We start from the raw sequence: 13,144 nt of genomic DNA on the forward strand, positions 1-13,144 counted from the left end.
TTGGATCAAGTTCATCAATACTCCTTTACTTTTAATGGTCAGTAGGCAACATAAGAAAATATAGAGTTGCAGCGTTAACCGATTCCGATCAATTTGTCGCCTGAGCTGTAACGGCCGATACATAAACAAAGCAGTGCATCTAAGCGCGTAAAAAAGCTGAGCTTTGAGAAAAAGCTTTAGCGCAAACGGAGCATACTGAAGGTTACCCTACCGGCGATAGATCGTTTAAGTCAGCTTTTATAACGCAGCCAATTTGGTTGTCTACACTTGGCTTCCGGCAGCTGGAGCTGCACCGAAAGAAATTATAAAAGTCAGCTGATCCCAGCAAAATACTTATTTAAGTTTTTAAAAAGTGCTAGTTGAAGAAAAAATCGTAGGTCTGCCAGAATTCTTTTATGGTCAAAATAACGTGGCAACTGTATCGAAAATAAGACACTATTTAGACAAATCGAAAGCAAAAACAAAAAACTATAGAAACCACACAAATGTATAAAATAAGAACAACGGAGAACGTTGCAGTCAGGCGTAACCGACTGAGAAATTCTTTGATAACATAACTAATACCAGCTGATAGCCGGAAGCAAGGAGCAGAGTGGGCGCAGCCAAAAAATACCGAGATGGTTCTTAGTAATCTTCCTTTCAATTTTGGTATCTGTAACTCTTAAATTGCGGGAGATATGGGTTTTGAGAACTTTGGGCGTGGCAAAAAAGATGTTGGAGGACGATCTTAGTAATTCGATGTTTGGTAACTGTAGCTCTTAAATGCGGGAATCTTGGAGGCGGAGACATACATATTAATACATATTAATAGCATCACGTACTAAAAGTCCCAAAATACCAGTTACAAAAATCTTTTTTTAAATAATACATACAACAGATATTTATGTACATAAGTATAAATATAAAACCAACCAAAAATACCTTAATAATCCCCACAAAAAAAACATATACCAGAAAAATACACATAATGTAATAATGTAAAAATGACTGTGTAAGACAATAAAAATAAAATCAGAACCAAATCTATTATGTATAAAAACATTCACTGTTGACATGAACATTGAACAGTGCACTCCAAACACTTAAGGAGTTAATAAACAAATAAAATTGTTTTAGTCATATACAAAAAAAAAAGTAATTGAATTAAATGAATTATTAAAATGATTAATGTTGTATTTTTAAAATCTATTCACCTTTTGAAAATTATAATTGATTACGGTGCCAGTTTATATTACATATTAGTATATCCACTCTAGAAGACAAGATAAACAAGAAGGATGCTAGCAAATAAACTTCAGAATAGGTAATAGGTTTATTTGTAGGGAATCTCTTTTAACTCGCATTCAGAGATTCATGGTGATTATAGACAGCGAGGATCGATCACCAGCTCAGATACCGCAAATTTTAGGGGACAGTAAAGTAGGTATAAGCAACTCCCCTCTAATAATACTAACTGTAACTAACAGGGTCCCGACCGCCGCTGTGAACCAGAGGCCTTCTTGTAGGTTATATTTAAAGAAGGAATTGTATATTCTAGGGAATTCCTTTCAAAAGACAGATTGAAAAGTACAACTTGAGTTGACAAAGTTCAACGATCTGTCGTCGTCAAATAAATATACGGTCTGTGCCATTTGCTAATCAGTTAAGAGCGTTCATAAATTTAAAATCATTCACCCGAATCGATGTTTAAGCAAGTTGATAATAAAAACAACTGTCTATCATATTAAAAATTGAATTTTGTGAGAAAACATGTTTTTTTTTTTTACAATGATTTTGATGCAAGCCTTAATGCGATAAAGTGAAAAGTAAAAGTAGAGAGACTATTTAACGGGAATATTAGGCCACGGCTACTGGCTTACCATCTCGAATATACTCTTCAAAGTTCTTGTCATCTAATAGTCCAGGATCAAAATCGTTAATAATCTGAGGTAGGACTGGATTTTCCAACATTGTAGAGTGATTGCCCTCGATGACCTTTAGGGTTACTTTACCAGAAGTTAGCTGGGAAACACAATAATCTTCTTCGATATCCTTTAGGGACACCTCTGCGGGACGGACTAACATAATGGGAGACTTCAAGTCCCTTATGCTGTTCAGATCGAACTTCGCTGCGATTTTAACCCTTCGGAATAAGGCCTCGATCATCACTTTGAAGTATTCTTTGCTGTAGATATTCTGTTTGTCCACATATTTTATGAATAAATCCATTTTCTCCTTGAGAGTGTCGAGCTTGTGGAAAACGGCAGATATGCTCTCCTTAGTTTCCTCTGGGAATATTTGATTGACAATACTTGAGAACAGCAAGTCATACAGGGAGTTATCTGTGAAATTTTCTCCCAGATGTAAGTTCGTAAGTTTCGTTAGGAAATGCGGTGCACCATCTATCAAAAGAACATGTCCACGGTAACCCAATTGCTCCAGCAGTGCGGCCAGTTGAAGAGCCACATACGATCCATAAGAATATCCAATAAGGTAGAATGGATGTGTGGGCTTCAGTAGGGCTTTTACATGCTACAACAACAGAGTGATGATTATTTTTTAAAGATTTATTCATAAATATATTCGAGAAATCGAAATCTGTAATATACTAACCTCCAATGTCTGTTGACCAATATCATTGATAGTCTCCACCTGTGCAAACTGATGGAGTTGTAATACATTCGCCCTGCTGTTCAACTTGGCTCCAATATTATACCATGCTTGGCCAGCTGTTCCTTCTATGCCAGGTATTATAATGCTAGGTGGAAAATTTTGCTTTGTCAGTCTCCCATGTGTTTGAAGGGAATACATTATCTGATCGGAATGGGCTTCATCACCAAAGTTACGCAGTAAAAGCTCTATACCCATTAGCTTTCCTTCGGATGCTAAGATCATTTTCACCGCATCCGAATTATCCTTTTCCCTTGCCTCCATAATCTCATGCAGCTTTTGGACGGTGAGTGACCGCAGATCCTGAGGAGTCATTACGAGTTCAAAGTCACGTTCAAGCGTTTGCTTGATTTCAACGGACATGAGTGAGTCCATGCCCATTTCGGACAGTGTTGTGCCCAGCGAGACAGACTTTAAGTCGCGTATACCCATTATGTGCATTACCGTATCGATAATACTTTCATTTCCGGAACGACCTGAGCGCTTTTCGGCAACAACCATACTGGCTACAACGGCCGATTTCGCACTTAGTAGTGTGTCCAGTTCCTGTAGGCATGATGAGATTCTTTGCTGCAGCGTTCCCCCGATTTCCAAGTCAATTTTATCTTCGGCCATATCGGCGACTAATCCCACCTCGCCCACAGCACCCCATTGAATGGCCTTGGCTGGCAGACCATCCCGGCTGCGGCCCTCGATGATACGCTCCATGACAGAATTGGCCATGCCATAATTGGTTTGTCCAGCATTTCCACGACCACAGGACACACTTGAGAATACTACGAAATGGTCCAGCTCTGGGCACAAGGTGCGGGATAATGCATCCAAATGTTTGGTGGCAACCGCTTTTGGCGAAAAGCTTTGCACAAATTGCTCCATATTTTGATTGGCAAAGATGCCGTCACGTAGGGCAACTGCTAGATTGAATATACCGCCAATTGAACCCAGTTTGGCAGCCTCCACCAAGAGATTGCGACAGCCCTCAACTGTTGATATATCTGCTGTGTTGACTACAACTTCACAGCCGTAAGTCTTCCAAAGTCTGCGAGTTAGAGAGAGCGACCGCAAAATTATTAAGATGTTTATAGTTAATCCAATTGAAATAAGCAAATACATACGCAATTCGAAAGGACTGATAGTCCTTGGTAATGCCACGGCTGGAGCTGAGCACTAGCTTGCGGGCACCACGCAAGCACATCCAATCGGCTAATTCCAAGCCGAATCCACCCAAACCACCCGGAATGACATAAGTCATATGGGGCTTAAAGTAGATTTGGCTTTGGACACGTACTGGCAGAGTTTCGGCTGCTTCCGGGTTATCACGCACTTTAATTATGACCTTGCCAATATGCTTGCCACCAATCAAATGTCTGAATGCCTGCTCAATCTCATTAGCCGGAAACACTGTGACTGGCAATGGTTGTATTATGCCACTGGAAATATCCATGTCAATGAGTTTCTTCAAGTGCTGCAAGCAAAATGAGATTTTATTAGATTATCAATAAATCGGAGTAACAAAATTGTACAAAAATTAATTACCCAAATATGATCATCGGGTGCCCCCAACAGACTATCCGCCAGCACCGCATGGAAGGTGAGCTCTTTGAGGAAACAGCCTAAGCCGAGCTTGGTATCGTTGGCCATATCGAATTTGCCAATCTCGAGGAAGTGGCCCGACTGCCCAAGACAGCGCACCGACGCCAGTAGCTTGTCTTCTGAGAGTGAATTCAGTACAAAGTCAACACCCTTTCCATCGGTTTCACACTGTATCATTTGCTCAAAGGACGTGTCTCGAGAATTGCCAATGTGCGAACCTAAAACGTGAAATCTCTTTTATTTTTGAGCAGTAAACCAATACGTGACACAGCTTACATACCTTCCAGCTGTGGGAAGGTGTCCAAGAGGAATTTCTTCTTCAGTGGAGTACTGCATGTGGTATACACATCCAAATTGTAGGCCAATGCCACGCGAATTGCTGCCAGGCCAATTCCTCCTGTTCCGGCGTGTATAAGTATGCTCTTTCCTTTGCGAATGTCGGTTGCCATAAAGAATGCGTAATATACGGTTATATAAACAACTGGCACCGTAGCAGCATCCTGCAGCGACCAGTGGTCGGGAATGTTCCAAATAAGCTTCGATGGCTTATCCACATATGAAGCGACACCTCCCTTAACAACCATGCTCATAATTCGTCGACCGGTTTGCATATTGATGCCGGAGTATTCAAATCCAAGCACACAACTTTGATCGATTCGGTTAGAACCGTCTAATTCAGTTGCCAGTCGACCAGTTGCCAGCATTACGTCTTTGAAGTTGAGCGATGAGTACGCGATCTTAATGATACAGTCTTCCGGATCAAGAGGTCCCTCAAACCAGCGCAATGACGACAAATCTCCGTGCTGCATCACATTTCCATAAATGTGATCTAGTCTGGGTTTGACCTCATCATTAACGGGCAGATTCAGATGCCTGAGACTTCCCCAAGTTCCCTACCCAAGTTGTCGGGCTATTATGAAATATTTAAGTTCACATATATATATACTTACATGGCGATATATGTTGAAAGCCAGGCCCAGTGCAAATTGGCTGGAATAAAATGGATCTGCTAAGTTAAACTCGGGTGCTTTCGGATCATCAATATAGAAACAGGTGACCAAGTTGCCATCGGGCTCCTTTCGCAAGCAATTCACTAATCCAACCAGACCATTGTGTTTCTCATTGAAAGCGTAGGCAACAACAGCACTCTTCATACTAATGGCAGACTGCACCTGACTTATCCACTCAAACTTCATGTCGCTATCAGAAACTTTGACGACAGTCGGCTGCAATTGCAATTTCTTGGAGATATTCTGGAGTAGTACGAAGACTTCCTCATTGTTGTCTATTGGAATGACCGTGATCAAGTGGAATTGTTCGGGCAGTTTTAAGTTGCTTATGTTTGTCGTGGGTCGTTCTCTAAGCAATAAGTAGCCGTTATCTACCAGAACCTTTTGGGCATTCATAATCACATCCTCGTTGAGATCTCCACGAGTTCCACCGGCTACAATGAAATGGTAATTGGATAGATTTTCCACCTTCCCATTTTCGATATGTATGCCAGGGATTTCATCAATCTTTCTGTCGGTCAAATACATGTACTCTCCAGTAACAATCGGTAAGTCCTCAATAGCATCGATAAACTTCGCCAAAACGTTGTCTCTTCCATCGGTGTCAACTTCAACGAGTTTTACCTTCGATATCGACATGTTTTCTAAGGCAAGTTGTACGCATATTCGTGCTGCATTTGATAGAGTCATTTCTGGTGCTGGCAAATAGGGCAAAAATTCGTACTGTTCCAATACTGGAATGCCGGGAGGTTTGCGCCTTTGAACCAGACTGGCATGAAGTCCAATCACTTCAATGCCACCGGCTACAATGCGATTATTCTTATGATCCACATAAACATCAATAATTCGGTTCTCGGGATCCATTTTGTTTATCACATCGAAATGAGGAATTCCATTTATACGAAGCTTACGAATTTTCGTTGGGAGCAAGAGGGAGCGCGAATCTGTGCCCAATATCTGAATTTGTAGCATTGCGTCCATAAATGTCACCCAGTTATAGTCCCATTCAACCGTTCCATATAATCCATCCGCTCGAGCGCTGCGAACGGGTTGGAACGCTCCATTATAATGGTATCCACGTAGTCTTAGTTCCTTGTAGAAATCTTTTTTGGCAAGCATCGGGAATTTCGATTCGTTCTGGAAATTATATATTTCCGGTGCGAGTGGCTTCTCAATCTCTCTTATATTACCTGTAACTACCAAGCTACCCGCTTCAGTTATCTGAAATCAATATATTTATATACTCAGATGCATTAAGAGTTGCATAAGAATAACGAATTTAGTCTACCTCAAAGTGGCCGCTGCCATAGTTAATCATAACATTCAGTTCAACTTCTCCATTAACTGACATATTTGTGGCTCTCAGGAATTGCACCTCCTCAAATTCGACTGAAATATCCGTGTAACTTGGCCCATGATGCATTAGAGAGAACGTCTTCCAAACGTATTGTAAATAGCTAGTAGCGGGTACGAGAATTTTACCATCAATAATGTGACCACCCATACACTCTTCATCACTGGCCAAGTTAATAAGGAAAACGCGCTCTACACTGGCCTTAGTCTTCATATTCTCATACTTCGTCACAAACCAATCTTCACTGTGATCCCAACGGATGAGAGAACTAATGCCCGGAGTTGATCGTGAAACAGGGAATTCAACTTTGGGATATAAGTTGGCCACCGGCACCATAACACCATTTTCATATAATCTGCAATAAAATGATTACAAGTTAATACATTTATATTAATATTCAATATTTGAACGCGTTACTTACTTGCCAAGTGCGGTCATAAAGAAGAGCGCATTGTTTTTGTTTCCTCGATGGGTTAGTGGTATATAAACACCATTAGGCATAGATCGCTTTAGGATGGCGCCCAATAAACCATGTGGAGCAATCTCAATAGTCAATGCATTCTTGGGTAGTTCTGCAAAAGTCTCCTCGAAGAGTACACTGTGCAGCAGATTATTGGTATGGTATTCGGCAGAGCACAATTTATTTTCAGTTTGTTCCCATTCACTCCTCGGCACACTGGTACTCAGCCACTTGGCTGTCCTAGTCTTTGGCTGTGTGATTATCTCCTTCAAATATTTTAACAATTGGGGTCCCATAGATGCAATATATCTTGAATGATATGCAATATTCGAGCATGGCACTTCCTTTGCAAAGATATCTTTCGATTTTAGTTCTGCGACGAATCGTCGAACTTCATCAATGGGTCCCGAGATGGTGCAGGAGTCGGCACTATTGTGGCAGGCGACTTCAATGGCTTCCGGCAGCAAGTTCTTAATTGCCCTATACCCAATGCCCACAGCTGCCATACCACCTCTGATTTTTTTAGACTCCATACTGACTCGACCACGACAATAAGCAGCTAGTATCATTTGTTCAGCCGTTACTCCTCCATCTGCGTAGGCGCAACCCAATTCTCCAACGGAATGTCCAATAATAAAATCGGGTTCCAAGTTTAGTGAACGGAGAACATCAGTCAGACCAATTTGTACAGAGGCTATGCCGACAAAAGAGTGCAAAATATTCTCGTAAATTGCAGGATCGTTCGAAGTGAGGATATTAATGAGGTCGAGGCCTTTCGGGACTAATGTATTGTGGGAGATTTCAATGGATTGCCGGAAGCGTGGAATCATCATCAATGATGCTCCCATTTCGTTCCACTGTGAACCCATGCCGCTGAATACCCAGACAATGGGCCGCTTAAGGCCAGTGTAATGCTGGACATTCCTAACCAAAGATTTTGTTGGTTGGTTGCCGTTATTGCCGAATATGCCATATCCTCGAAATACCATGCCGGTTACTTCTTCCTCTTGTATATTCTGCAACAGTCCAATGAACTCGGCATCCAACGGTTTCTTCTCAATCCCATTGAAAATCTCATTGACAGCATCCTCCGTTCTGCCAGCCCATGTCACAATCCTGGGCAGATTATCCTCAGGTATTCCATAGTTTACCTTTGACTTCGGATGTGCTTTAAGAATGGCATGTGCATTGGCGCCACCAAACCCGAACGAATTAACTGCGATACATGGCTTTGGCAGAGGAGTGACATCCTTAACCACAACTAAACGTCCCTCCGCCAGTGCTTTTATTGTTCTTTTCACCTCGGTAAAGTTAATATTGGGTGCTATTAGGCCAGTTTCGAAAGCAAAGCACGCTTTCACTAGTGAACAGATACCAGAGGCAGGTTCCGAATGTCCAATATTTGATTTGACAGAGCCCACAAGAAGTGGCTCCTGACGCTGGCTACACAGCACACTATCAATGGCCTTGCACTCTTCGGGATCACCCACAACGGTGCCAGTGCAATGCGCTTCCAGGTAACCCAAGTCATTTGGTGTTAGATCAATTTCCTTGTAGAATTCCAATAGTAGTTTTCTTTGAATATTTCCTGATGGATAGGTAATACCCTCCGGCTTGTATCCATCACAGTTGGTTTTCGAATAAACAACACTTGCGTAGATGCGTTTCGCATCTCTTTTCCTCTGAAGAAATAGGCAGTTAATTGCCTCAGAGCGTGAGTATCCACATGCATCTTTGTCAAATGGGCGACAGTAACCGTCCTGCGACAAAACACCGAGTCTGAAACATGAAATATGAGTATTTTACAAAAGCAATAGTGATGACAAGCGAAGAGCTGCTTACCGTGCAAATTGAAGGGTCACAAAGGGATGCAACAACAAATTGGCACCGCCAATAATTGCAGCGTCAATTTCACCATTTCGAATTGCACTAAATGCATTATCTAAGGCATACATTGAACTGGAGCAAGCCGTGTCAAGCAAAAAGGACGGGCCCTCTAAACCCAGGGTGTACGAAATCCTATTGGCCAGCATTGCGCGACTGCAGCCGGTGATGCCAAAACCCCCTGACGAAACCTTCTCATAGAACCAAGTTTTCTCTGACTCAGATATACAAGATCCGATATAGACGCCAGTTTTCGTACCACGCAGGCTTTTCGGATTGATACCTGCATCAATGACAGCTTCGTACGCTGTCTCTATCAAAATTCGTGTTTGCGGATCCAAAGTATGCGCTTGCTTGAAGTGTACCCCAAAGAATGTTGCATCGAACTTTTCCAGATTGCTGATTTTACCAAATCGCTTGGGAATCTCAGGATTAAAATGACGCCAACGACGCTCATCGTCATCTACCATGTCAATCTGATGAAACAATATTAGCGTGAATCAGAATGGCCAATTATGTAATCGATATTATTAATAACTCTTTAGTTTTTAAGATTGAAAATCATTCTAGTTGTTTATAAGAAAAATGGAGACTGACTAAATAACATTATATTTAATTATAATATTAAATTTTTGCTCACTCAACATTTTTTTTTACACTGTCTTGCAATTATTAAATGAAAATGTTGAAAAAAATGTTTAACGACTAAAAATTAAATATACAAATTGTAGATATTTCTGTTTTATAAAATTAGGAAAAGAAAGTCACTCAAATTATTGAATTTGGATTAATCTTTTGACCGGTTTAAATTGGAAATATTTGTATTAACTTAAAGGGTTGAATTGTTCAAGAAATATATAAATTATATTTCCACATAAATTTAAAATACACAGATCGTAGTTTCCGAAAGATATTTTCATATTGAAATATTAAAAAATATTATAAAATGAAAGTCTCGTATATTGTGGAATTAAGTTCAGTAAATTATAATATATAATCTATAAATTTTATATATTATATTATCTGGTAATGACTTAATTAACCTTTTTGGAAATATTTATAAATTTTTAGAGTCACTTGAATTAATCAAGAAATATATATTATTCCAGATAAATATGAACTACACAAATCATTGTTTTTATCAGTTAATTCCGTATTAAAATATTATTTAACGAATGTCTTGTATATTGTTGAATTAAGTGTTAACTGTTGATTGTTGTAATAAATATAACTTGTTTCCATTTCAAACTTGTGTTGTAATTTTTTGAATTGAAGTAATTCCACATAAGCATTTTTATTTAAATCGATTGTGCGATTGCAAACCTTGTTGTAAAGATTGTACTCGTATTCGGAGATATTTTTGCAATTGGGAAATTTCCCGGCCATTCCAGAAATAACAATATCATCGCCATCTGTATCAGGACGCGATCTAGAGTATTTTTTATTCTTTTTTGCCATGTCAGAAGCCATATCTTTGAGTTTTAAACACTTGATTTGTACTAGGGGTAATGTTATAATTTATTAAACGTCCTTTGACAGGCTTGATTTCACTTGTACACTAAGATATATATCACAATATGGTTAAAGTTTGCGTTTCGTTCCGAAATGTAATCCAGCGAGAGAAAGCGAACGAATTGCCAGACAAACAGCAATTAAACCCATACCTTACCCACTAGCTGCTTTTATACACTTATTACGAAGGGCATATCACAAAGTCAAAAAAGGAATAAAAGTGGTGAATACTTTGACCAGATACTCTTCCCAGCAAGAAAGTCAACGAATTCCAAATTAATTAAGCAATTGATTTTGCCATGCACTGTGGCGTCAAATGCTTTTACATTTTTAGTATAAAAATGTGTGCATCGATAGATATGAGTAGTCGTTGCAGTTGACTTAATGTATTTTAGTTTCGGTATAAAAATTATAAATATTCAAGTACAACGTTGTACTCTAAATCGAAGAAAATGTGCAATTGTGTGGCTAATGCAGTACGCTTTGCATAAGTCATACGTGCTCAAGGGAACGGCGCAGATCCCTCAGCAATCTGATGTTTCTTCGTGTCATTGCCGAGTTGAAGCGTCTGACGCCACCATTGTTTGCCCAAGGGCATTGATGAGACGGTCACCTCAATTGTGACGGGCAACACAACGTTGCGTCAGAGTCAGGCGAGAAGTGAGGACGTGGGTGAGTTCTCCGATCTGGCCGACTGGACAGATCCGTGTGATACGCACATAATCAACGAGGTCATCTGCAAGGCGTGCAATCATTGTCGCGACCTGGATCTCTGCAAGGACAAACAGCGCGCCCTGAAGGATGGCATGTGAGTGGTGCAGCCGTTCTCATAATTACATATCAACTTATAAATGTTATTTGATTTGGTTGCAGTCCTGTTTGGCTATGCGCCCAGTGCTATGTAGCCTACGACAATGAGGAGATAGAGATGCGCATGATTGATGTGCTGCAGCACAAAGTGATGTCCTATGTGCTCCAGGATCTGCGCTGTGTGCGCTGCAACGAAATCAAACGCGAAAATCTCGCCGAGTTCTGCACCTGTGCTGGCAATTTTGTGCCCCTAATCAGTGGGAAGGAGATTGAAACGCTCCTCAACACATTTAATAACGTTGCCAGCTACCATAAGATGCAGTTGCTCCAGCAGACGGTGCAGCAGGCACTAAAAACTCCCCGTTAAACATGAGCCAGCGACATTTAAGTATTTTCTAAATATGGTTTGTAATTTGTGTTGATTAAACTCGTTTTACATTTCATTTCTACACTCTTAATTTTCTGTAACTGGTTCCAAATTGACTCAGTAGTTGGCCACATTTCGTAATTTTCAACCTTTACTCTAAATTGTATGGCTCGAATGTGTTTGGTTATTCGAATAAGTAGTAATTATATTGATTATGCTTATACTAAATAAACGAGTATTGTTTAAATATTCACTCGAGATAAATTTGATGACTTGGATCAAGTTCATCAATACTCCTTTACTTTTAATGGTCAGTAGGCAACATAAGAAAATATAGAGTTGCAGCGTTAACCGATTCCGATCAATTTGTCGCCTGAGCTGTAACGGCCGATACATAAACAAAGCAGTGCATCTAAGCGCGTAAAAAAGCTGAGCTTTGAGAAAAAGCTTTAGCGCAAACGGAGCATACTGAAGGTTACCCTACCGGCGATAGATCGTTTAAGTCAGCTTTTATAACGCAGCCAATTTGGTTGTCTACACTTGGCTTCCGGCAGCTGGAGCTGCACCGAAAGAAATTATAAAAGTCGGCTGATCCCAGCAAAACGCTTCCTTAAGTTTTTGAAAAGTGCTAGTTGAAGAAAAAATCGTAGGTCTGCCAGAATTCTTTTATGGTCAAAATAACGTGGCAACTGTATCGAAAATAAGACACTATTTAGACAAATCGAAAGCAAAAACAAAAAACTATAGAAACCACACAAATGTATAAAATAAGAACAACGGAGGACGTTGCAGTCAGGCGTAACCGACTGAGAAATTCTTTGATAACATAGCTAATACCAGCTGATAGCCGGAAGCAAGGAGCAGAGTGGGCGCAGCCAAAAAATACCGAGATGGTTCTTAGTAATCTTCCTTACAATTTTGGTATCTGTAACTCTTAAATTGCGGGAGATATGGGTTTTGAGAACTTTGGGCGTGGCAAAAAAGATGTTGGAGGACGATCTTAGTAATTCGATGTTTGGTAACTGTAGCTCTTAAATGCGGGAATCTTGGAGGCGGAGACATACATATTAATACATATTAATAGCATCACGTACTAAAAGTCCTAAAATACCAGTTACAAAAATCTTTTTTAAAATAATACATACAACAGATATTTATGTACATAAGTATAAATATAAAACCAACCAAAAATACCTTAATAATCCCCACAAAAAAACATATACCAGAAAAATACACATAATTATTTTTCCATTTTAGAATAATGAATTAAGTTTCAGTGAAATAGAAATAAAATCAACACATTTAAAAACCAAGAAGAAAATTCCAGAGTTGGAACTCCTTTCACCGCATCGAAATGTATGTGATACATAAACTTAATTTTTTATATTAAGTTTTTTGTAAAATTATGTGTTCACTTACTTCTGTGCATAGCCATATGTAAACATATAAATGAAAATTTTGCTGCGCATTGTTCTGCCAGTTCAAAAATTTGTTCAATTATTTTT

General features: G+C 39.7%; 1 protein-coding gene across 1 annotated transcript; it reads right to left on the reverse strand.

The window, feature by feature from the left end:
* Window positions 1–1,790: 1,790 nt before the first annotated feature.
* Window positions 1,791–10,435, reverse strand: LOC6570749 (fatty acid synthase). The gene is made up of 10 exons (XM_043214815.1): window positions 10,274–10,435; window positions 8,909–9,426; window positions 7,028–8,845; window positions 6,541–6,961; window positions 5,193–6,473; window positions 4,523–5,135; window positions 4,186–4,460; window positions 3,765–4,114; window positions 2,593–3,688; window positions 1,791–2,511 (listed from the first exon to the last, which is right to left on the reverse strand). The coding sequence occupies exons 1-10, from the start codon at window positions 10,418–10,420 to the stop codon at window positions 1,837–1,839; spliced, it is 7,194 nt and encodes a 2,397-aa protein (XP_043070750.1). The 5' UTR covers window positions 10,421–10,435; the 3' UTR covers window positions 1,791–1,836.
* Between the last annotated feature and the right edge of the window lie 2,709 nt (window positions 10,436–13,144).

Source organism: Drosophila grimshawi, unplaced genomic scaffold (genome assembly GCF_018153295.1).
Source record: "Drosophila grimshawi isolate 15287-2541.00 unplaced genomic scaffold, ASM1815329v1 contig_311, whole genome shotgun sequence".
NCBI lineage: Eukaryota > Metazoa > Arthropoda > Insecta > Diptera > Drosophilidae > Drosophila > Drosophila grimshawi.

Bases quoted from the DNA above. Each gene is read 5' to 3' on its own strand.
- LOC6570749 (XM_043214815.1), bottom strand. From the start codon at position 10,420: ATGGCTTCTGACATGGCAAAAAAGAATAAAAAATACTCTAGATCGCGT. The intron at 3,689-3,764 runs GTATGTATTTGC...TCTAACTCGCAG, and splicing joins TATCAGTCCTTTCGAATTGC to ACTTTGGAAGACTTACGGCT. The intron at 2,512-2,592 runs GTTAGTATATTA...CTGTTGTTGTAG, and splicing joins TTGGTCAACAGACATTGGAG to CATGTAAAAGCCCTACTGAA.